The 26,435-nt window shown below is 35.7% G+C and overlaps 2 protein-coding genes across 7 annotated transcripts in view; one reads left to right on the forward strand and one right to left on the reverse strand.

Moving 5' to 3' along the window:
- Positions 1 to 3,298: 3,298 nt before the first annotated feature.
- On the reverse strand, positions 3,299 to 18,267 carry LOC127843916 (uncharacterized). The gene is made up of 3 exons (XM_052373846.1): positions 17,893 to 18,267; positions 4,465 to 4,578; positions 3,299 to 3,717 (listed from the first exon to the last, which is right to left on the reverse strand). Exons 1-3 carry the CDS (start codon positions 18,265 to 18,267, stop codon positions 3,454 to 3,456), a joined length of 753 nt encoding a protein of 250 aa, XP_052229806.1. The 3' UTR covers positions 3,299 to 3,453.
- Positions 16,618 to 26,435, forward strand: part of LOC127843771 (RUN domain-containing protein 1-like) — a 50,353-nt gene continuing 40,535 nt past the window's right edge. For 3 of the 6 annotated variants that reach the window (XM_052373533.1, XM_052373570.1, XM_052373580.1), the window contains exons 1-2: positions 19,500 to 19,644; positions 24,070 to 24,243. In XM_052373533.1, the coding sequence (XP_052229493.1) occupies positions 24,104 to 24,243 (140 nt within the window). In that variant the 5' untranslated portion in view covers positions 19,500 to 19,644; positions 24,070 to 24,103. Of the gene's footprint in view, positions 16,687 to 17,204; positions 17,419 to 19,490; positions 19,645 to 24,069; positions 24,244 to 26,435 lie in introns of those variants that run through there. The other 3 variants (XM_052373559.1, XM_052373552.1, XM_052373544.1) reach the window with 3 other exon arrangements.

Consider the following 26,435-nt stretch of genomic DNA (forward strand, 5'->3'; position numbering starts at 1 on the left):
TGAAACGTCTTGCATTGGCGCCACCTCCTATCATTAGCGCCATCTCCTAAGCATTGACTCCATCTCTTTTTGAATAATGCAAAATGTAATGCTCTATTAGGTCGACAAGAAGCCAATATTTGTATGCATGTACCATCTAGTATAAAAATGTTGTAGGCAACCGTTTGATGTCGTTAGCGATTTAATTGGGTGGAAATTAGCTTGTCATACAGGAAAAAAAATCATCGAAATGCTTTTAAAAACTCCACCATGCCGCTACTTGTAAAGGTTTCTCACGTTTCTAACTAGGTTGTGAATGCATGTTTCTGTAGAATTTTTGAAGAATGGATCCTACTGGCCTCTTCACGAGGTCTTTGTAGCCCGACCTGGTTACTCAAAATTTCAAGTCGGTTCGGCTTATCTACGTAGAGCCTTCTACCTGCCACTTCCGCGCGAGAAAGAGTTGTATGATTTATGCAACAGGTTTGAGTTCTCCAATTATATTCATTCACAAATGGAAACATTATATGAATATCGTGTTAAATGTAGTAGTTTCGAACAGAGCGTATATAGAAAAGAATCAATAAACAATGATTGTATTATACATGTCGCGGAAGAGATTGTTAATGAATGATTAATATTGTTTATGAATGATTAAAATAGTCCACTTTCTGCTGCGTCTTCATGACGTAGTATTTTTGCTCAGCCCATTCATAATCTGAGGCTATTAATAGATGCGGCTGCTGATAAACAAGGGAGAGTCCAATTGCACGGGTGGTAACAACTCAATAGTATCAGGTTACGCTTGTTAATCTGAGGCTATCAATAGATTCGGGAAAACAAAGCCATTGTAAAAGGTTACGCTTGTTTATATTCTCAATTTATAAAACGTTGAACATGAGTTCAACAATTACATCAGGGATACGATAGACTACTTCAAAAATGCTTCATAATCGCTAAAACCGAATACGTATAACAATTAAATATAACACGAATGATCTGTTTCGTAACCTCGTTCATGCTTAAACAGCGGGGATTTCTGGGAAACGTTATTTTGTTCTCAACAGATAGCGGCGATCTTTTGTATTTACGGGTGCCAACAACGCAATAATAGAAAGGTAAGCTTGTTTATATTCACAGTTCTCAATTTATAAAACGTTGGACATGAGTTCACCAATTACTTCTTGTATGATATAGACAACCTCAAAAATGCTTTATAATCGCCAAAACCGAAAACGACTAAATAGAACAAGAAATATCTTTTTAAAACGTAGTCGGCGTAAACGCTGACTTTGAAATAAAGTTTGCAATTTACTTTTCTAAATAAATAAATACAATGAAAACAAAAGTTTAACTATTGTGTTTTTTTTTCACTTTAATAACTTGCATATTCACCGCATGAACTGTGTGTTGTCAGTGTCAAACCACACATAAGTGTAAGAAGATAAAACATATACTACGGGAGTGCACATCATATGTGTGTTCACATGCCTTATTATGAGTATATTTCTTCACTATCGAAATATATCGTATGTTAATGTTTGATTTAAACGTAGTTTTCTTTCGACACATTTAAATCACAATTTTATAGCCGCGTCATGCGAAAATGGGTCTTATGCGTTTCGACCAGCGTTTCTTAAACTCAACATGTGCATTTGCGCAGTCTGGTCAGAGGCTATGCTGTTCGCTATAAAATCACTCAATATGTTATGGTCTCATTATGTATCTCCTGACCAGACTGAGAGATGAGCAGGCTGAGTTGGATATATATATATACTAGTATATATATATATATATATATATATATATATATATATATATATATATATATGATGGGCGCATATGGAATAAGACCCACTTTCGCATGACGAGGGTCATTAAAAATCTCATTGCCAATTGTAAATGGCACATTTAAGCACAATGCTTTTCATTACAAAATTGAATTCAAAATAGCAAACTTGTAAATAAGGGCAGCCTATCCAGGCGTTCAGGAACGATTTCCATTTTGGTAATGATTGTTTTCTCATCTTGAAAGCAAAACTGAAATTCTGCGACGAAATAAATTTTAATGCGTAATTGTAACTGGGCCACAATTTGTGTCGTTTGAACATTCAGAGAGTAGTCCGGAATACCTATGTTTAGGTAAGAGTTGTTGACACCGTGTGAACTGCTAGGGTTAAAAGTAATGCATAAACAACAATGTACGGATCAACAGGGCTGTCTTGATGACTACCTAATTCGTGGGTGAAAAGTATTGCTCGCAGATTTATTTTCATCAATGATCTTCTTGTATATTTTGAATTTGTATATGGTGTCAAAAATCAAAAGTTTTGTAAAGTGAATTTTCATCATGAAATTATATTCTTAGTGAGATAGGTATTCGATATTCCAGCAATATTCATTTAATATGATGGTGAATGCAAATTGTCTTTATATTCAGTTCTCATTGCCATTTTCATAATATTTTCTATGCTTTCAGAACGTCCAAAAAGGACCATGTTGTTTTTATTTTGTCTAAGTTATCTCTATGAAATAAATAGGATGATAAAAAGTGCACACAAAGCTCGACCCGTGCGTTATGACACACTCTTCATAAATGTGAATGGCGTGTGTTCATTTCAAACTTGCGATTAATTTTGAAAAATGAATTGCGTCTTAAATTATGCAATAGCGAACAAGTTCAGTGCCTTCAGCGCGTTGATTAAAATAATGCGACATATACCGAAAAAAACATATAAAACCTAATAACCCTGTCAAAGTATCCATGAAATTTCAAAACATTCGGGCCTGAGCGCCACATCGGAAGTTGCATCGGCTCATTTATTAATGCACCTCAAACACGAGGTGACGGCCGTGATAATATTGTATTCGATTGGCATGAAGCAATTGCTACAAATCTCTTAATCTAAGTAATGAACAATATTATATACGGTACTAGTACATATTAATTGTGAATGTTGGCATTAAGCAATTGCCACAAAACTCTTCATACGTGGTGTACATAATAGTGAACAGGTAGACATGAAAGTGCTACAAACACACAGTTATTAATGGTGAAAAGGTTGGCATCAAGCACTTACTACAAACTTCCTAATCAAAGTAGAACATTATAGCGAATTGGCTTACATTAGGCTATTGACGTGCTACACCTCTTTCGCTCGAACAATTGTATTTGAATTCGAATTGATGTTCGTATTATTTGCTCATAATTATTAAAATGTTATTTAAACGATTGCACTGCTGCATTATGTATTATATCGAGTGACTGATTTCATTTAACTAGACCAGTTGGTGCAACATATCACGGGAAAATCTCATGTTACTTTGAATCAAGTTCAAATAAAAACTTAATTTTACATCGAAAACACATTTCAACACATACTGAAAAATACACGCGATAGCTTATCCATCATGGACTGAACGTTTGGATAAGAATTATTGAGCGAGTTCACTTTTATTGTCAATGACGCCGTTCTAGTCATTCGTATTATCGAAAACATTCCCTGTGAAATTACCTGGACCGGTATCGTTATAATTATCAAGTAAAAATGTCGAATTTAGTAAAGTGTCGAATTTTCTTCTATTTCCCAAAAACGTGTCTTTCCCATTGACGCCTCTTCCGCTGTTGTGCATCATCCACCCGTCGATGATTGCTACGACTAACATGCACATGGCGCCCAATAGAAGGATAAGACAAGCAAGGAACACGTGTTTCTTGATTTTCTTTTCAGCGGGGCACTGAAATAAGACAAAATACGGAATGTTGGTAGATAACCTTCCCACATGCATGCACGCGTGTTTGTAATGCATGTCTGTGTGCGTTATTTTATTCAGACAGTACGTAAAGTGCGACTTCACTTTCCAACAAGGCTGTTTACTATTGATTAATGAAAGAAAACACCATAAAACAGTTTCGCATTCTTCGTTTTGTGCCAACACATCTATTACGAATCGAAATTTGTTTGTCTAGTAGCGTTAATGACATCGATCTATATTCAGAATTGAATTTAATTGAATATTCGCCAACAAGTACGTAATGCCAATCATTATGCATAGTATAAGTGCGGTATTTACGCGACCTGTTATGCTGCGCCAGAATGCAAGTTAAACTAAAAGAAGGGACATTTTAGTCATTTACGCCAATTCTTCTGAATGCGGTAGCGTTACGAGGTCTTATTGGCAGAAATTGAGACACAACGTCCGAAGAAACGTTATACAGCACCAGTAAGTACTTTTCTGCAACATAACCACGCACGCAAACAAGCACCTATAATATTGGGATTGTTAATGTATTCCAACACCTATAACTGTTTACAGTTTTAATAGAACCTGCACAATGTCATCTTATAAGTATTTGAGATACACGTTCTCAAGTCATAAACTTGCTTCGAAGACCGACAAAAAATAACCTGTTGGATTTTTTTATGTAAACGTGATAAAATTTCGTATAATGTTCTAATGAATTTTTATTTCGTGAAGTCATACCGTGTGATGGGCGTCTTTCTGTGGATTTAGATCCGGTTTTTGCCATCTGCTCCTAAGGTCCTTTTTTCTAATGCTATTTCCAACGCTTGGACTGGTGTTCAATGTGGCGTTGCACTGTACAATAAATAAATTAATAATAATTACATGCTATAATCATAATCGAATGACTCCAAATTTCAATCCTATAATTATTGTCTTTTTTTTATTTGCAACATCGAGTCAACATATTTTTATATCACGTGTTAACTATTGCATGTACTTCAAACAAGATCACAATTATAGTGCGTGTGCTATTTTTATCCCCACGTTTTTCGAAGAAAAAGTGGGGATATTGTGGTGATGTGCGTCTGTCCGTCCGTCCTGGCCACCTGCTCCTCCTACACTATAAGCACTAGAACCTTGAAACTTACATACATGGTAGCTATGAGCATATGTGCGACGGTGACAGTGACGGAATTTTGATTTGACCCCTGGGTAAAAAATTATGGGGGTTGGGGCGGGGCGGGGCCGGGTCACAGATTTTCTTATGTTATTTTCCCCTACCGGTTTCACCGGAGGGGACTTATGGTTTCCACTCCGTCTGTCTGTCTGTCTGTCAGTCTGTCACACTTTTCTGGATCCTGCGATAACTTTAAAAGTTCTTAATCTTTTTTCATGAAACTTGCAACATGGATAGATGGCAATATGGACATTATGCACGTCATTTAATTTTGTTCCTACGTCAAAATTTGTGGTTGCTATGGCAACCCCCCAAAAAATCTGAAAGTGGTGGAATTTCTGACAATGGTGGAGCCGATAGGGGAACATATTGCTTGACAATAGCCTTGTTTTACATTAACTTCTTCATTTCTGCACAGATTTACTTCAAATTGATACTAAACCTCTTTTATGACAATACGGTCAATCTCAGCTATGCATGGACCCATTACCAACCCTAGAGCATCCCGCCCACATAGGCCACGCCAACCCAAATTGCCTTTTACTATAATTTCTTTATTTCTACACCGATTCACTTCAAATTGATACTGAACCTCTCTTATGACAATACGGTCAATCTCAGCTATGCATGGCCCCATTACCAAACCTGAGACACCCGGCCCACATAGGCCACGCCCACATAGGCCACGCCCACCCAAAATTGCCTTTCACTATAATTTCTTTATTTCTATACCGATTCACTTCAAATTGATACTGAACCTCTATTATGACAATACAGTAAATCTCAACTATGCACGGCCCCATAACTAACCCTGGGGCGCCCCGCTCACATAGGCCACGCCCACCTAAAATTGCCTTTTACTATAATTTCTTCTTTTCTACACCGATTCACTTCAAATTGATACTGAACCTCTTTTATGACAATACAGTCAATCTCAACTATGAATGGCGCCATTACCAACCCTGGGGCGCCCCGCCCACATATGCCACGCCCACCCAAAATTGCATTTTACTATAATTTCTTCATTTCTACACCGATTTACTTCAAATTGATACTGAACCTCTTATGACAATACGATCAATCTCAACTATGTATGACCCCATTACCAACCCTGGGGCGCCCCGCCCATAATAGGCCACACCAACCCAAAATTGTTTTTTACTATAATTTCTTCATTTCTACACCGATTCACTTCTAATTGATACTGAACTTCTCTTATGACAATACGGTCAATCTCAACTATGCATGGCCCCATTACCAACCCTGGGGCGCCCCTGGGTCAAACATGCGGCGTGGGGATACGCGTCGGCCTCTGCCGCGCCATTTTTAGCATAGGTGCGTTTACGCACCTATGCTTATGGTATATACCACATTTCAAAAATCCACATCGTTCGGTTACCCATTATGAAGCCTTACCTGATCAAAAATCAGACGAAATATCTATTTAATTTAGTATATGGTCATTCTTACAAAAAAAATTTGGAAACGTTTTTCTAACGTTTTCTTCCAAGAATATTGCTGACACCGTTTTTAGTGAATTTTTCTAAGACCGTTTTATGTCAAAAAATCTTCTTATAACCTAAAACAAATTTCGTTCGTAAAACAATTCTATCTGCACTATAAATCTCAATCTCCTACGCAGTGGCCTCCCTTATACTAGAAGTTACTGACCGGGCGAAGCAAGGGAAGTAACTGCTTTGAGGAGTTTCTATAAAAATCTGCATTCAGAAATCTGTATTCAGAACTCAATCTGTTGTGCACGTCTGCATCTAACGCTTACCACAAGTTTTACGACAAATTCTTGACGCAGACAAATAGGGTAGCGTCTATTTTCATTTGTGAAAAGATACAGATCTGTCCGTGCTTAAATTTTGAAAGGCTTGGGTAATTATTTTTCATAAGCGTTTCAAACACTGATGTAAATGGAAAGATTATCTATTTAAATAGTCGGTAATTGTTTGAAATTATTGATTTGAGAAATTCGCGGATGGCGATATCGAACTACATTATACCACGTGACGCCATTCTTCCCTGTATCTTGCACCTATGCTTTTAACGCCATCGGCGCTCTCGTTTGTTAAAGGCTGACGTTACTGCTTGTAATATTTGGTGAGGGGAAATGTTTCCTTTAAAATTAGCTAAAGGTGAGAATAAACTATACCTGTTGAGTCTAATAAATTAACAATCACAATATTTGCGCAATACAAGGGACGCATTAAAGGCGAGAGAGTTTTGAAAAAATTCTTACTGTTTGTTGGTTGTCGAGTAATAAACTGCTTGTTGGATAATAAGTTTTAAGTACAAGTAAATATACTATTTGATACGCAATTGCTATATGCACACATTAAAAGGATCATATATACGTGTGGTTGCGTCGCTTCGTTAAAATGTCATGACAAGCCCTGGAACAGGGTTTCATGATGCGATTATCTGACAGCTCGGGTTTATTTTCTCTCTCATGGATTTAATGCGTCGACATTTGGATTTACCGAAAGAGCACTTTCTGTTAGTGGCTCATATTTGCGTACATCAGACACATTATTAAGGCAAGCTGTTCCATGATGCGGGATCACGTGACTGTGTGGGGTTTCCACGTTTTACTAACATGGATATAAACACAACGGTAAGTGGTGCTTAATTTCAAATAACTTTATAATACAATTTCTTAAGAATTTCAACTAGTGCGTAAGACAGATTTTTATGCTGCTTATGGTAATGTGAAATACACCAGAATGCATTTATTTAATGAGCATGTATTCTTTTTCAAAATTCAATGTGTACTACACGGTCAGCAGAGTTCCAGATAAGATGCGTATAAATTTGCGTAAAATACTCGTGGAACATTTCCAAATACGCACGAATTATACTTTTGAAACAAAATCTTCATAAAAATTGGCATACGCGTTGTGTGCAATTATCAGTTGGGCCAACATTGCCCCAATTCGGATTATTTGATCAGCCATTTCAAAATGCATATGTAAACAAGACATGTTCTTTATTCAGGGGGGGGGGGGGGGGGCTGTGTATATGGGAGCTTACCGCGTTTAAGTGAGAAAGTTGTTGCAAAACTTCAAAGATAGCGTCGTTTTAGTGTTTTTCGTGAAGGAGTAGCGGATATTTTCACCCGGTAAGCCAGTTTACATTTATATTTATTTTGAATGAATAAGCCCTTTCGGCTCTACAGTGTTTGTGTTCCCCTCGGTTTTTGTTTCAATACCGTAGACGTCGGAATAAAAAAGTTATTGAAGCAAAACCGTCGACAAATTTGTTGTTTAATTTCTTGACCTTCGAGATGTTTGAAGTTCGAATATCATTTTCTCTCAAAATAAACAGTATTTGAACATGTTTACAGTAAAATATAACATAAATCACGATTATTTTATTATCTCGACGCGTTTTTATGTCTATTAATTCTTTTAATGCCGAATTATAACGGTTTAACCACCTTTTTGGAACTAAACTTCCTTTTAAGCACATTTTGGGACCTGACTTCCAAATGATAAACAGTTCTTTCCTATGTTAGAAGGTTTTATGCGCGTGAATGAATTCCGCATTGGTGCGAGTGTATTAGAAATCATTTTCACTTGAGGAAATCAAGAGTTATCTTTTTTTATTAATTGTTATATTATTATTTTTTATTATTTAATGTTTTATCGCGTACTTAACGCTAACATTTAGTGTGTGTAAAATATAAGACATTCGACGGTATTATTAACACAGTGTAATTCTTACCTGTTTATTTTAACACATATGGACATACTTATGTTTGAATATGCATCAAGCGGAATACTATGCCTAATAAACGGAATACATTGCTTACTATTTCCAGATATCAAGACGCCAGTTATATACATTGTATGTCGAGGATGCCAAGATTAAAAAAGACGGCGTAACGAAGTATGTACCGCTCTAGAAAGCCCACCAATCAAACAAAAACGATGACGTCGAAGTACCACGCCAAACAATCACATGAACGTGCAATATAAGTGTAATGAAAAACAGAAAAGAGTAAAGCCGTTTCGATAGTAGTATAAGGTTGCTGTAACCAAATATACTGCCATCGTTGCGATTCGGAATACATGAAGCAATTTGGAATACCTGACACCTGCTTAGAAGATGCATATCGGTGGATGTTTTTTTAATGAAAACTTAAATATCAATTGTTTATTTATTACAATGACATTTGACACGTTTTACCATAACGATGTGACTTTGATGTGACACATTTTGGACTACCTTCTTTTAAACCAGTTCTGAGTTGGTCACTATATTATAATCGCAAAAAGTGAATTTGTAGTGGATAGAAAGATTTGTGCAAATGCAATACACAATATGATTTCAGTAGAAGTGATTAATATATACATGTATTTTTTTTTATCTTTTATACATATGTGAATACATATTATTTAAGACTGTTGTATTGAGGGAATAAAGTATTGGTTCACATAGAAAGATTATTTCGTGTGTTCATAACATTGCCTTCTAATCTTAAGTTAATATGTCAAATGCATAACGAATTCATTCCGACCCAAATCTTTTTTTATCATGTATGTAAGTGCTGAATACATTCGAAAATGTATGCAGAGACATGGTTGGTAGAAATGACGTAACACAGATACTGGTTTATTTTCATAAAAAAGTGAGAAACTAGCATGACATATACGGAACAAAACGTGTAATTAAGTAGCACTCATAGCAATTATATGTCAGACTTGTCTATGTAGAAATAATAAAATAAAACAAACAAAAAAACACATAACACATCAGCTGTACATTTTTTTGTTTGGTTCGTTTGTTTTATTTGCTGTTTTAGTCCGGCTCTGTTGAAGGACTCTCTCTTGCATATTCTACATTTAAACTCACGTGGTCCATGAATGGGGAATGGTATCCCAGTCCTCCGCTAATGTTAAATTCCTAATTACATAATTTTATACTGCAACGAAAGATGCACTTATTATCGCCCTTTAACCTTCTTCATCTGAAAAGACAGTAAAAGAATGGTTAAAGAAAATTTCATATCAGAATAAGGTCGACGCGTCATAAAAATACATTTAATTAATTAAAATATTACTGAAAGGGCTGATAAACATTCTATTATATCGTACATCAGCCACCCCACAACACATCTTTTTTTTTAAATCGGTAAATTGAATCAGTTGGTCGGCAGGTTTTGTGTACAACATTTTTATAATTTTACCGTAAAATGATTAAGAAAACGCTTATATTGCACCACATAAAATGCTATAAAACTATAATATTGAAGTACACATATAAATTTTATTATAGATGGGTAGGTATTTCGTGTCAATCTCTTTCACATTATGAAAGAGCTGTTGGTCATTTGGAAGTCATGTTATGCTGCTTAAAGTACATATAGATGCATAACTTAATTTAGATTAAGCAAAATAAAACACTACTGTAGGTATTTGCGAAGATTCATAAGAGTCAAATACATACGAGAAGCAAGAGCGTAATCGTGCGCAGCGAGACTTGCTCATATAGAATTGAACCTCTTATGGCTTTCTTTCGAAATAATTTCATGTCTCCGAACTAATATGCAATACGCCCGTTTTTTTTAATATGAATAATAATGCTCCGTTTTAGATCCATAACTAATGAACGCCTCAATATTTTCAAAAATTAACACCAGATTAATGTTCACCAACATTTTTCATACAGATTTGATATAAATATTATAGAGCTGAACAAAAAAATACATTAAGCCTTGTTTTCCCGGCACACGCGCTGGACATACACCTTTAAAAACGCTATACAAATTCAGTACTTGTGCACTTAATAGATCGTAAACAATGACGGTTGAAATCCGTACGTGGGAATTTTTCTGGTAACCAAGAGCGACGTCAACGTTCATGAAGCCTTTCATTCATAAATGTATATATGCGTCGGGTGTCAAAACCAGCATCACCGGATGTAAAATCTATTTTTGACCTGCATATTATCCGCTGCTGTGTGCACCCGCCAATAAGTTTAAAATGGATTCCGAACCGGTAAGTAGTTAACATAACATCGGAACATAATATCCCTTCCAAAAAGGGCGTTATGCTGCTTAATAGTACATTTATATTGCAAAAAAGTGAAGCTCCCCACGTATAGTGTCGCAGTTTAAAACAATACAAGTTATGTTTTATCTTTTGTAATGTAGCTTGAGGTTTCGTATCTTTGAAAAGTATGGAAGAGGTATACATTCAAACAGGGGAAACGTTCTTTAAAACATTCATATCAATGGTAAATTCATTCACGACAGAAAGTTCGTGTATTTGGAAGTCATGTCCCAAAATGTGCTTAAAAGGAAGTCAGTTCCAAACAAAGGGGTTAAACCAATAGTTTTTGGCAATAAATTAGTTATAAGAGATAAAACAGCGTCGGGAAAATAAAATAATCATGGTTTTAGTTATATTTTACTGTACACGTGCATCAATACTGTGTATTATAAGAGAAAATGATATTTGCACATCCCATTTCTCGAACGTCACGTAAGGAGACAACAGATTTTTGAACGGTTTTCCTTCAATAACTTTTTTATCCTTACGTCTACGATCTTGAAACAAAAAAAAACGAGGGGAGCACAAACACCGGAGAGCCGAAAGGGCGTATTCATTCAAAAGAAATATAAATATAAACTGGCTTACCGGGTGAAAATACCCGCTACTCCTTCACGAAAAACACTAAAACGACGCCATTTTTGAAGTTTTGCAACAACTTTCTCACTTAAACGCGGTAAGCTCCCATATACGCAGGCCCCCCCCCCCCCCCCCCCCCCCTGTTATTACTTATACATGTTTTCTGCATATTCATGTATAAATTTTGTATAAAATACAAAGATCAAAGTCTTTGATTTTGTATTTTACTCATCAGCTTAAAAAGGCACGAGTGAAATACTCTTATCTTAAAAAAGAGCTCTGACTACACGGTTATGCTTCACGCAACTGGAATTTTTGTCACCGATTTCAGACGTACTCAAGGATTTATTCTTATACGTTAGGTAAATCGCCCGATGAAATTCAAAAATTAGATAATCAACATTATTATTGTAATTTATGGGGATTTAAAATAAATACATAGAAAACAAAAATAACAGTATTTCGGAAAAGAGGCGGATTATTGCCGAATAAAAAGTGGACCTACAATGGACATGCCAGTCGAGTTGTGAAAGATTTTAACTATCTTGGGGTTGTTTTTAATTATACTGGAAGTATCACATTGAATTAGGAACACCTAAAGTATTAAAAGCAATGAATATATTATTATCTAAATGTAATGACTAAAAGCCAAAAATACTGTGTCAATTATTTGACGCATTTGTTGGTTCCATTTTAAACAATGCTCCGGAAGTCTGGGGCTATACTAAATGTAAGGAGCTGGAAAGAAAACCTTTTTAGCTTGACTTTCCGAAGAGATACTTTAGTGGTGAAAGGTCGAGGTCATCGTTCAAGGTCAAAGGTCAAATATATGGCTTCAAAGCGGCGCAGTAGGGGGCATTGTGTTTCACTAACACAGCTCTTACAACACTTACCTGACCTAACACATTGGACTCCACCCAAACCATCCCCCAGGCCCCACCCCAGAATTCCCCCCACCCCCGAAAAAAACATTTTTCCTTTTTCTTCTTCTTATTTTTTTAAATATCTTCTAATAATTGACCACACACCCACATTATTCCCCCCATATCCACCCCACACACACACAAAGATTTTTTTCAAACGTGTTAAAAAAAAACACAAATATTTATTTGTATGATTTTATTTTTGAAACACCGTCCAACTACCACACCCAAGTTATTGCTATCAAACTTGAATTAAAATCTTATTAGTTTGTTTTATGTCTTTACAAATGTTCAATAGCTTGTGGAAAATATACATGAACTCAGAATCGTCTATAATATACCACTTCTTTAAAACATTAGCGATCAATATGTTTCAAGTATGGTCCTTTTCCAGCATGAATATGACTATATTACATTGACCTTATTGAATATGAACAATTTCCCCATTATACTGTCAAGCAATCGAAAAGTCGAGCGCGCTGTCTTCTGACAGCTATTGTTAAATTTTGCAAACGATTATTAAAGGTTAACTTAACACATGTCATGCATAAATATGGTGAGCTGGGTAGATATCCCATTTATATGCATAGGTATGTCAGTGTATGTAGATATGTAGATCTGAAAATATCGATGTAAGATGTTTATCAAAAATTTTAAATCAATTTTGAATACGAGTCCTACTTTGACATTTTACCAAGAAGTTTGAGATTCTTTTTCACTAGATTAAGATTGTCAGCCCATCCACTACATATTCAAACCGGTTGTTATGCAAGAGACGTTTCTAGAAATCAACGATACTGCATGTGGCATTCGACCGATATTGAAGATGAATTTCATTTTATTTGCATTTGCTAGGCGTTTAGAAACATTAGAAAACAATACATAAAAACATGTTATTACAAAATGCCATCTATGTATAAATATTTAAGTTTACTGCAATCGAATAATGAATGCCATTTTGTAAAAGAATCGCAAAAAGTTCGGAAATCTATTATTAATGCAATAATGCTTAAAATGTTCATCCTCTGTTCCTTTTTCTTTTTTGTTGTTCTTTTTCCCCCTGTTTTTGTTGTTTTTATATTCAATACGATGGCGACAATGCGATATCGTACTGTCGCCATCGTATCATCGCATTGTCGCCATCGGACTATTGCATTGTCGCCAACGTATTGTCGCAGTGTCGTCATCGTATTATCGCATTGTCGCCATCGCACTATCGCATTTTCGCCATCGTACTATCGCACTGTCGCCATCGTATCGTCGCACTATCATCATCGTATTATCGCACTGTCGTATTGTCGCCATTGTACTATCGCACTGTCGCCATCGTATTGTCGCACTGTCGTCATCGTATTATCGAATTGTCGCCATCGTTTTGTCGCGTAATCGTACTTTTGTCATCGTTTTGTCGCCATCGTACTATCGCACTGTCGCCATCGAATTGTCGCATTGTCGCCATCGTACTAGCGCACTATCGCATTGTCGCCCTCTGGATTTCAATGTGCAACCACGATGGCCCTAACGGTATTTCGAAGTTTTCCGTAACAAACTCCTTTTGCGATATTTTTTGCTGTTGTTTAGTGTACGGTTTTAAGATGGTCGCTTAGCGACCGTCTAAGGTGGTTAGTCTTAAATTCAGGTCGATACGCCTTAGCTACTAGGAGCCCAATACCCGCTTACTACGCGTATCCGCGCGAGAAAGAGTTGTATAATTTATGCAAGAGATTTGAGTTCTCCAATTATATTCATTCACAAATGGAAACATGATATTAATATCGTGTTATATGCAATAGTTTCGAACGGTGCTTTTTTTAGAAAAGAATCAATAAACAATGATCGTATTGTACGTGTCGCGGAGGAGATTGTTTATGACTGAATAAAATAGTCCACTTTCTGCAGCGTCTTCATGACGTAGTATTTTTGCTCAGTCCATTCATAATATGAGGCTATTAATAGATGCGCCTGTCGATAAACAAAGGAAAGTCCACGGGCGATAACAACGCAATAGGTTACGCTCTCTCATACACCTCAATGACGCAGTATATGTCATTCGTAAATTGAGGCTATTAATAGATTCGGGAAAAAGTTAACGCTTATTTATATTCTCAATTTAAAAAACGTTGAACATAGTTCAACAATAACTTCAGCGATACGATAGACAAAAAAAATGTTTCATAATCGCTAAACCCGAAATTAACAAACAATTTATAATAATAATACGAATGACCTGTTTCGTAACCTCGTTCATGCTTCTACAGCGGGTATTTCTGGAGAACGTTCTTTGGTTCTCAACAGATATGGGCGATCTTTTATATTTACGGGTGCTAGCAACGCAATAGTAGAAGGTTAGTAGAAGGTTTAGCTTGTTTATATTCACAGTTCTCAATACATAGACAGTTGGATATGAGTTCATCAATTACTACAGGCATACTATAGGCAACCTCGAAAATGCTTTATAATTGCTAAAACCGAAAACAACTAAATATATTATATATAAAATATATTTATAACAATAAATATCTTTTAAAAATGTAGTCGGCGTATACGTTGACTTTGAAATAAAGTTTGCAATTTACTTTTCTAAATAAATAAATTCAATTAAACAAAAGTTAAACTATCGTGTTATGTTTTTCAACTGTAAGTTGCATATTCACCGCATGAAATGTGTGTTAGCATTGTCAAACCACATATTAATGTGAGTAGATGAAAAATATACTACGGGAGAGCACTTCATATGTGTCGTCATATGTCTTGTTATGAGTATCTTTCTTCACTATCGAAATATATCGCATGTTGATATTTGATTTAAACGCAGTTTTCTTTCGACACATTTAAATCAAAAGCGAAAATGTGTTTTATGCGTTTCGGCAAGCGTTTGTTAAACCCAACATGTGCTTTTGCGCAGTCAGGCCATAGGCGATGCTGTTCGCTATAAAATCACTCAATATGTTATGTTTCTCCTTACCAGAAGGAGAGATAGCTGAGTGGGCTATTTATATGATGGGCGCATATGGAATAAGACCCATTTTCGCATGACGAGGATCATTACAAATCTAATTGTCAATTGAAAATGCCACATTTAAGAACAATGCTTTTTGATACAAAATTGAATTTAAAATAGCAAACTTGTTAATAATGGCAGCCTATCCACACATTAAGGAATGATTTCCAGACGTGCTGACCAAGTACGGCAAACATTGTGGTATGATAATTAAACGATTTTCTCTTATCGTGACACTATATTATTTCGCTTATGATTGTTTTCTCATCTGAGAGGCGAAAGTGAAATTCTGCGAGATGGATTGTAACGCGTAATTGTAACAGGGCCACAATTTGTGTCGTTTGAGCATACAGAGAGTAATCCGGAATTCCTTACACTGAACAGTGCTACAACCTTTGAATTGAGCACATACGCAGTGATGTAGCAAAAATTCAGAGGTTGTATCTCGAATCAGTTTATTAAATATTCGAAAATATTCATGCGTGTCTGTTGGCGTTATGTAAAAGTCACTAAGATGAAAACTGAGTAAAACAGCTACGCCTAAAAGCGCATTAGTGCTCTATACCTATGTTTATGTCAGCGTTGTTGACACCGTTTGAACTGCTCGGGTAACAAGTAAAGCATAAACAGCAATGTTTATTCCTCCATATACAAGATACGAAGATTATTGTATATTTTGAATTTGTATATGGTGTCAAAAATCAAAAGTTTTGTACACGGAACTTTCATTATGAATTTATAGTCTTGGTGAGATGGTTATTTGATATTAGAAAAAAATATTCCTTTAATATGATGGTGACTGCAAATTTTCTTTATATTAAGTTCTAATTACCAGTTTCATCATACTTTCTATGCTTTCAGAACGTCCAAAAAGCATGTTGTTTTTATTTTGTCTAAGTTATTTCTATGAAATAATAAGGATGATAAAAAAAAAGTGCACACAAAACTCGACCCGTGCGCCATGACACACACTTTATATAGTTGAATGGCGTGTGTTAATTTCAAACTTGCGATTGATTTTGAAAAATGAATTGCGTGTTAAATTATGCAATAGCGAACATCTTCAGTGCCTTCAGCGCTTTGATTACCATTGTGTACACACCAGTCATACTGACAATAACGTAGTGACGTCACCATCTATGTATAGAATGCGATTTTTACTAGTTGAAAGTTTGACCAGAAATATCTTAAATTAAGACATTCGGCGATATTATTATGGTATGTCAATAATAGATTCTTAACGCATTTTCAACAATTCCATGATAAGTAATATTTGTATTAATTTAATTACAATTATTCCACTGTATTGATAATTTTATGAAGCATGAGCGCGATGATACCCGATACTACTTTAATCGAATCAAATAACAATGTCCGACAAATTACTAAAACAGGTCTGTTCGAAGAACACGCGTATAAATGTTTCAAATATGCACGGATAATACGCGAGTGGCCGGTTGAATTATGTTCTCATTTCATATATTATATATATCACGGTTTCGAGTTGTAATATAATGAACTCAATAAGTCACTAGTTTAATATCGTGGTTACATCGTGCTACCGACTTTACGTTATCTAATAAAATTAATTCCTCGCAGCTTGGCAATTTCCCATGTAAAAGGATGTGAAACGCACTATTTAGTTCGTAGATAAAACGACTTTGAATGATAGCTTAATAAGTAATGTTGATAAAACGTTTTGTTCAGGAGGTTTCGTCCAGAGGGCCGCCTTTCCAGAGCGCTGTTTGCAAGGAAGACACGCTTTGTGAGAATGTATCAAATGTGTATGAACTTTTGAGAATGCTTACACTTAATGTTAAGCGTGTTCATGTATGGCATTCTTACCTGATCTTACCCTGATAACTGATATAAGTCTGGCAATATACACCGTTTTTGGATCTTTATCATCGAAGACAATACTTAAATTGCTTATGAAGAGACGAATTTGAGGTATGTAAACATTATTATGAAATGAAAACACGTACGGCTTTTGCATTTGCATTAATAGTTGGAAGATGGTGATTAAATAATAAGTGATTTTTTAATTGTATTGATTTTGTTTACTAGTCTTAAGTAAATGGCTAAATTATATGTTAGGAATAAAGGATTTCTTGATTACCGGTTTATGCTACTGGAGTATTACATAGCTTATAATACAACTGCATTCTCTTAATTGTCACAGGACAACCTTATTGCAGTTAACGATGGTCCAAGAGTAGCAGGAAAAAAACTAGTGAACAGACAAAAAATGTGGGTTATTAACGTGTTTCTTCTTACTGTATGTCGATTTAAATGAACACCAAACTGGCATTAACTCTTGATTTGTATACTCTAAATACCGATAAGCACCGACCTTCTCTGAAGCTTTAATTGTGAGTGAATCATGCACATTATAGGTGCAAATATTCAAACGTTTGCACTTACGTAATAGATGCTATTACTCCCCACGTGAATGAAGCGGTCATTGTTCAGCGCCTCTACCAGTCCATTGTCCAGACTGTCACAATCGGCCACGTCTCTGTGCACGTCCACTGCACATTTGGAATGCTTGTGGTCGATATTCAATTCTCCTGAAGGTTTTGGTTTTGGAAGAGTGCTTTTGAATTTTCTTTCTTCCGCATGATCTGGCACTTGTAATTTGCTTGTTTTTAAAATGGTAGAGGGTTGGTTTTTTCGTAATATTCCGCTGATCTGAATTCTGCCCTTCGTGATATCATCCGAGCTGTACTGCCTTTCGGGAAAACGCGGCATTGGATCCATGTTCTCTGTCAATATCTCGTCATAGTTGTGGTAGGACATCGCATGTCTATCAGCTAATTGTCCGTAACTTCCGGCGTAAGTTTCAACCATGAACGTATAATCTGCATTATAAGTCTTTAACATGTCCGTTGTGCTTGAATCTTCCAAAATTGTTTCTAATGCATGAATGTAACTACGTCGCTCAATGTGAGGCAATGAATGTCTTTGTCTTCCCGTTATGGCAAACACTCTTGTCATTTCTTTCGATAACTTTGTCTATTTCACATAATTTGCTTTTTTATGCAAATATGAGTAACATACACATTTAATGTGTATCTGGTATTGCAGGTGCATACTTATTTATAACAATTCCATTTTAAGTACTTGAAAAAACGTTGTTGTTTTCTTGTGTAATTGCATCGTGTTATTAAATATTTTCGTTAACAGATATTCAAGCTTTTACATCTCATACTTATAAATAAAGCATCCGACAATTTATAATTATGTTAACCTATATTGAGAGCCGTTGAACAGCTGGTCAAAAGGTGAGCGTTTGAAGATGGATTGGCGACAAATATGACATGCTTATATACATAACGCACTACACGGCTACACGTTGGCTGCACGTGGTATGCGGCTTTCATTAAACGCATATGAATTCAAGCATTACGTAAAGGACCGCGAATAAACATGGACATATTTAAATTAACTTTGCAAACGTAGGTCATGACCTGTTAACACAAAGCTTCTTGTGATAATCTTAAACAGAGCTATCTATTTTTTCATAAATTTTATCAATGCGATGTAATGCACTTTATAAATGTTCGAAATTAATGTACCGGTAAGCTTAGTGTCCCTTTCGAATTGTGTGAGAATGGGCCCTTGTGATTTTCTTTCAAGCTCCACTTTTCAGTTACACACAAGTCACTCACACTTAAAAAAATATTTTCATCTGTGGTACGTTGTTTTTATTTACTTATTTCAAAGTTTCAATTAAAATTTCGAGTTATAAATCATAACCATTTAAAACGTTTATTTCTGATTTCTGGTTTCATCAACGATGCTTTTTTTAAACCAGATCTTCTTTGCGGAATTTATTTTATTATCAATAGCAAAAGCCGCCATATAAGGCGATTTGTTTCAATTTCAATTCAGTTAGATAATTGCATTCAAAATGCACAGTGTTAGCGTTTTTTAGCGTTATCCCCCCGTTATCGTAACAACTATTAGTAGTTTTTGCGTTTGCGGAAAAAATAACTATTTATTATTTCGCTGTCAGAAGACAAAGAGCCCGGATACAACAACAACTACTTGTCACGAATCTCTGAATGCGTAGGAGTTACTTTTATTTTCATATTTAATCCTACCAGAATCTAGAATCGTTCCAAAATGCATTAAAAATTGCACTTTTGACATTGAAGCACAAATTACGAACGGGTATTTGTTTTGATTCAATGCATGCTAACTAAACCCGACCATGTCGACAGCTGACAGCACTGTCACAGACATGAATTTATGAAAGGGCTGGTGAAAGGTTATCCCTGCTAATAATATTGGACAAATTGAACAACGCATGCTAGAATCTTTAACCTTGTAAAAAGGTTAAAGTGACATTACTACTCAAAATCAACGAAAATTTCGTACAATATTTCGTAAAATAAACTTAACCAATTAAATATCAGTGTTCCTTATGGCAATTGCCGAGATTTCAACGTCAGATGTGGTCTGGTAAAATAGGTGTTTGTAGATACAAAATGCTCATTTTTATTGTTGTTTTGCATATTGATTCCATTTTAATTTCCGGCAACGATATCTATTCATACAACACACGAACACTAACCTGGTGTTCGTGTGTCGTATGAATCAGTCTTCTCCATAAATATTTGAGAAGCCAGTTATATTTTCAAAGTAGCCACTGACTAAGTACTAAAACGACAGTTTTTTGCACTGTTTTGAATTGATATTTATGGGAAAAGAAGCTGGCGCCAAGATAGTTAGTAACCAGTGAAATCGCCAGCTGCTGGCGCTTCTGGAGAACACTGGGTATGAATAGATATATTCGCGGGAAATTGAAATGGAATTAATTGTGTCACAAATAAATAAAAACGATCATTGTGTACCTACAAAAATCTATGTAATCATACCACATCTAGCGTTGAAATTGTGGCTATTGCTATAAGGATCACTGATTGTTTAGGTGTTAACTTTATTTTACGAAATACTTCACGAAATTTCAGTTGATTTTGAGCGTTATAGAGACTTTAAACAATCAAGATTAGGTTTTGAAGCAGTATTTTTGTTATTGAACAGTGTTAATCAATTTCAGTAATAATTTGACTAGAGGTGCAAACCTAATTCACCGGCAAAAGCTTTTAGTATGTGAGGGCTCTCTGAATGAAAACATCTAAATATTTTAAGTGAAAAGATCTATCCTGTCTATCTCCCCTTGCGGGTATTATTGACAGGTGGGCAGTCAGTGCCAGATAAAAGTGAAAAAGTTAGAAAGATAAAAGTACGATAGATTTATACTTAGCAGATTTATCATATAAGGTGAAGTGATTTTAAGTTAAAAACTGATAAAAACATGTCTCCTGGAGTTCAAGGGGCAGATTGGGAAAGCAGGGACTGCTTAAACCCTTCAAGATCAGGATGTAAAACTGTAGTGGCAGGGAGGTTGTTCCACATCACAATAGCACTTGGGAAAAATGAAAACTTATAATAATTTGCAGTGGTATGGATTTGTCTGTAGGAACGGGGAAAAACATACATGTTTAATACGTCGCTCCATAATTTAATTTGTGTTTTTATCCCCACGCTTTTTGAAAAAAAGGTGGGGATATTGTGGTTATCTCCGCCGTCCGTCCGTCTGTCCGTCCGTCCGTCCTGGCCACTATCTCCTCCTACACTAAAAGCACTAGAACCTTGAAACTTACACACATGGTAGCTATGAGCATATGTGCGACCCTGCACTATTTGGAATTTTGATCTGACCCCTGGGTCAAAAGTTATAGCGGTTGGGGTGGGGCCGCGTCAGAAATTATCACTCATTTTTTTAGGTTATTTTACATTTACTTCTTTATTTCTACACCGATTCACTTCAAATTGATACTGGACCTCTCTTATGACAATACGGTCAATCTCAACCATGCATGGCCCCATTCCCAACCCTGGGGCGCCCCGCCCACATAGGCCACACCCACCAAAAATTTCCATTTACTATAATTTTTTCATTTCTACACGGATTCACTTCAAATTGATACTGAACTTATGTTATGACATTAGGGTCAATCTCAACTATGCATGGCCCCAATCCCAACCCTGGGGCGCCCGCCCACATAGGCCACACCCACCAAAAAATTCCATTTACTTTAACTTTTTTATTTCTACACGGATTCACTTCAAATTGATACTGAACTTCCCTTATGACATTAGGGTCAATCTCAACTATGCATGGCCCCATAACCAACCCTGGGGCCCCGCCCACATAGACCACACCCACCCAAAATTGCCTTTACTATAATTTCTTCATTTCTACACCGATTCACTTCAAATTGATATTGAACTTCTCTTATGACAATACAGTCAATCTCAACTATGCATGGCCCCATTACCAACCCTGGGGCGCCCCGCCCACATAGACCACACCCACCCAAAATTGCCTTTTACTATAATTTCTTCATTTCTACACCGATTCACTTCAAATTGATACTGAACCTCTCTTATGACAATACGGTCAATCTCAACTATGCATGGCCCCATTACCAACCCTGGGGCCCCGCCCACATAGACCACACCCGCCCAAAATTGCCTTTTACTATAATTTCTTCATTTCTACACCGATTCACTTCAAATTGATACTGAACTTCTCTTATGACAATACGGTCAATCTCAACTATGCATGGCACAATTACCAACCCTGGGGCGCCCTGCCCACATATGTCACACCCACCCAAAATTGCCTTTTACTATAACTTCTTCATTTCTACACCAATTCACTTCTAATTGATGATGAACTTCTCTTATGACAATACGGTCAATCTCAGCTATGCATGGCCACATTACCAACCCTGGGGCACACCTAGGTCAAACATTCGGCGTGGGGATACGCGTCGGCCTCTGCCGCGCCATTTCTAGTTGGAAATAAAAAAAACTGCATTAAAATCGGTACTGTTTTGTATTGGCAAGACTAAGCTCCATGTAGTAATCAATATCATGTGCACCATTACTCATATCGGCCCTTCTGATTGTTTGATAAGGTTTGTTACTATGCACATGTTCTTTTTCTATAAATAGTTTCTTAATAAAAAAATGAAACTCTTGTTCATGTTTCTCTTAAATTAGTTTTTTTTCTCCACAAATCAGCGTCTTATTCAACATTTGACAAAACCTACAAATAAACCAAAAGCAAACTTACATGGAATAACATGACCTACTGTCAAGCAAAAACCAGAAATCGTGAGAAAGATCGTCGTAATAGTCATTAATAAACAGCAAATAAATTAAAACTTCTAAAAATGGAAAAACATTGACTGTCCAGCACTTCTTGAGTTTTTTTTGTCAAAGACATGATACAATGGGGAGGGCCAATACTATGAGAATAAGGGATAATATGTCTGTTTTAGATTACATGAATAATATTTGAAATTGTTTACATTAAGAATGAGAATCTCATGATGACATCACATGCATGCGCTCTATGTATTTTGCTTTACTAACAAGGATTGAAAATAAATACAAATACAACAGAATAAAGTAAAAAAAACACAAGTTTTACACTACTGCATTTCAAAATCATGCTTCAACTAAATTAATGAAAATGTATCCATATTCCATACATTTTAATATTCTATTGGTCATGGTCACCTAAAAGAAATTTCCACATAAATTGCAATATGAAGCAGGCAATACCTATTAGTGCAAACAAAAGACATTTTTTGCCAATATGAATGGAGTAATCTCCTTTTGGTATGTGGTCACTGTTCACAAGTTCACCCCTTTAAATTTAAATTTTAAATCTTTTACAGTGTATATATGACACTAGTAGTAGTATTTCTTGAGAGGCTAAACTGAGTGCAAATAAACATATTTGGCGTCATGGATTTCGTGGAAATCCATAATTATATTAAATGATATTGAGACCTGTTAAACAGCTGGTCAAAAGGTGAGCGATAATTCTTTGAAGGTGTATTGTTTGTTGTTGAACTTTTCAATTTGGTTCAGAGATTCTGTGATTTTATTGTTTTCTTGTGTCACCAAAATTAGGTCACTGGACGATCAAATGATAAATTAAAAGAAAAACCAGTTTTAAGAGTTTGTTTTAGATAAACATGTAGCAACCTCTCAAGTTGACATTTCAATTTTAGACCTCTTATGCATAGAAGAAAGTTATGACTTTTAACAAATAAGAAATTTGAAAATATCTAATGAAAATTCTATGTAAATTATTGGGCAACTGTAAACCACTCACCTAACAACATATCTTGTATCTTTCTTGACATTTTTCAGAGAGTGAATTTGAAAATCACAGGGTCCATCTATTTCAATCGCTTATTTCATGAAAATCTTACTTTTGATCGCTAACCTCGAAATGTTATCAACAAGTGGTGTTTGTATTTTAGATATGAATTTAAAATTTATTGAGTCAATACGTATAGGCTGAAAATATATCTTGAGCTACGAATAATGAAAAAAGATTTTATGTTGGAAACTTTCATTTGTGAATTTTATGCAGCTAATTGTTCAGATTGAGAATGGAGTCGCGTTTAACTCATTAAGTTTAAGCTCCAAATTTTTTGTTTTTAGACATAACATTTATGCTAAATACATGTAATTATTCACATATACCCTACAATTTGATTTCAGAGCATCCTTTTTTACCAATTTTGACAATTTCACCATGGCAACCACATCAGAGGACAACTATGACAGTTTTGATGAGAACGAGTATGACTCTGACCGACCCACTGAGCGCTGGGCCCCCCTCGGTGCAGTTGCAGACATTGAACCCAATACATGTACATCCCTCTCCGAACACAGGTTTGCATACATGTACCATTCCAGGGGTGGCGAAATCAAATGTCCAAGTTGCCTGAGTCGTACATTTGCTTGTCTGGGTAACTGATTTTATTCAATTAAGTTTTCCGAGGACAACCATTCAGGTCGAAGAATACAAAAAAAACACTTGTACTTTGTATTAAAGCTGTAATTAAATTTTACAAAATCTGATGTTAAAACGCGATTACATTGTCAGTGCTATTGCGGAGCAATCAAGCTAAAAGACGGGCACTCTCCTGCGCAGTGATCTCTTTTCTGTAAGAGACCGGGAACATGCAGCATTTTCAACATTCGGCCCGATTGTTATACAGTGTACAGACTGGTTTCTTTATTATTACAATCAGACAGAAATATATGTATCAAACTAAGATATTCAAAACACGGTGTACATGTACCTTGTTCTTTTAAACGACTTTAACGGTAAAGATGGAACTGATGAGGTCCACATATTGGACTAGTTTAATTTGTTAAGATTACGCTCAGAGCTCCAGCTAATTTTAAGCTCATGGTGAGCTTTTGTGATCGCCTTTTGTCCGTCGTCCATTGTGCGACGTCAACATTTGCCTTTTTCACTCTAGAGGCCACATTTATTGTTCAATCTTCATGAAATTTGGTCAGAAGATTGGTCTTAATGATATCTTGGATGAGTTCGAAAATGGTTACGTTTGCTTGAAAAACATGGCTGCCAAGGGGTGGGGAATTTTTCCTTATATGGCTTTAGTAAAATCTTGTTTACACTCTAGAAACCACATTTATTGCCCAATCTTCATGAAATTTGGTCAGAAGATTAATCCCAATGATATCTTGGATAAGTTCAAAATTGGTAGCCTTTGCTAGAAAAACATGGCTGCCAAAGGGCGGGTCATTTTTCCTTATATGGCTATACATGTGTATGATTATATTAAAATATTGTTAACACTCTAGAGGCCACATTTATTGTCCGATCTTTATGAAACTTGGTCATTCATTCCAATGATATCTTGGACGAGTTTGAAAATGATGCCGGTTGGTTGAAAAACATGGCCGGTAGGGGGCGGGGCATTTTTTCAAATATGACTATAGTAAAACCTTGTTAACATTCTAGTTATGTCATAAGTGCTGCTTTAATGTATTCTTACAATGAAGACAATGTAAATTTAATATCCTTCCTATTTTGCATATTAAACTTGCAATAATCTATAGATTCTTTAAATTAAATAACACCATTAATTCATAACCTCTTAAAAATTATTTATTTAATTCAGTTGCCCATTCTTCATGAACTTTAGTCAGAACATTTGTTTCCTGTGTAGTAAAGTTTGGTTTTATTATGTCATTATTATGTACCATTAACTGTATTATTTAATTTTTCATAACACAGAATTTTAATAATTAACATAACTGTTTTAGTCATTATTACTTATGGTAAGTATACATGCCAGACCAGATCTTGGCGGGACAGTCCTGCTTTTGGGGTGTTTGTCCGGGTGTCCCGATATGTGACACTATTTGTCCCGACATTAGTAAAAAACGATATACGCTCTATAAGTTCATAATAAAATTCCCTATTCAAGCTACGTCTGGCTTTAACTACCATTGCTAATTCTTTTATTGCCCCCTATTAACAAACCATATCTACTAGTCGAGTGATCCAGTGTTATTTTTGACACCTTACCAGCGATATGTCGGCAAATGATTGATTTTATCGGGCATTCACACCAGGGTATTTTTATGATAAGGGTCGTTAATTGCTAGTGATAGATGCATCATAGTGCAATAAGCAGATTGCTTTTTGTATTTCAAGGCACACATCAAGTACAAAGATACTATAATTACGCGGTATTCAGTGTATTATATTACAAACAAATCGAGCGCTGACCGATACCAGAGAAATAAATTTACTTTCGTTTTTGACTGATTTTCAGAAAATAATGTGTAAATATTGCATCAATCTAAATTTAGAGCTAATGGATGATTGGTTCAATGAAAACAGTGCTCGATGTTCGCACATCCCGTTGAACGTTGCCTTAGTCCCAAATGGATTCATCTACACATGTGTGTTTACTTCCGGAAAATGGAGAACGTCTGTGTTCATGCAATTCTAAACACATTTATTGTCAATATTTGCCAGAAATTATGAGGTTTTGTAAATAATTAGCTGATTACTGACTTCAGTTAAGGTGGCACGATTGATC

Source organism: Dreissena polymorpha, chromosome 1, assembly GCF_020536995.1.
Source record: "Dreissena polymorpha isolate Duluth1 chromosome 1, UMN_Dpol_1.0, whole genome shotgun sequence".
NCBI lineage: Eukaryota > Metazoa > Mollusca > Bivalvia > Myida > Dreissenidae > Dreissena > Dreissena polymorpha.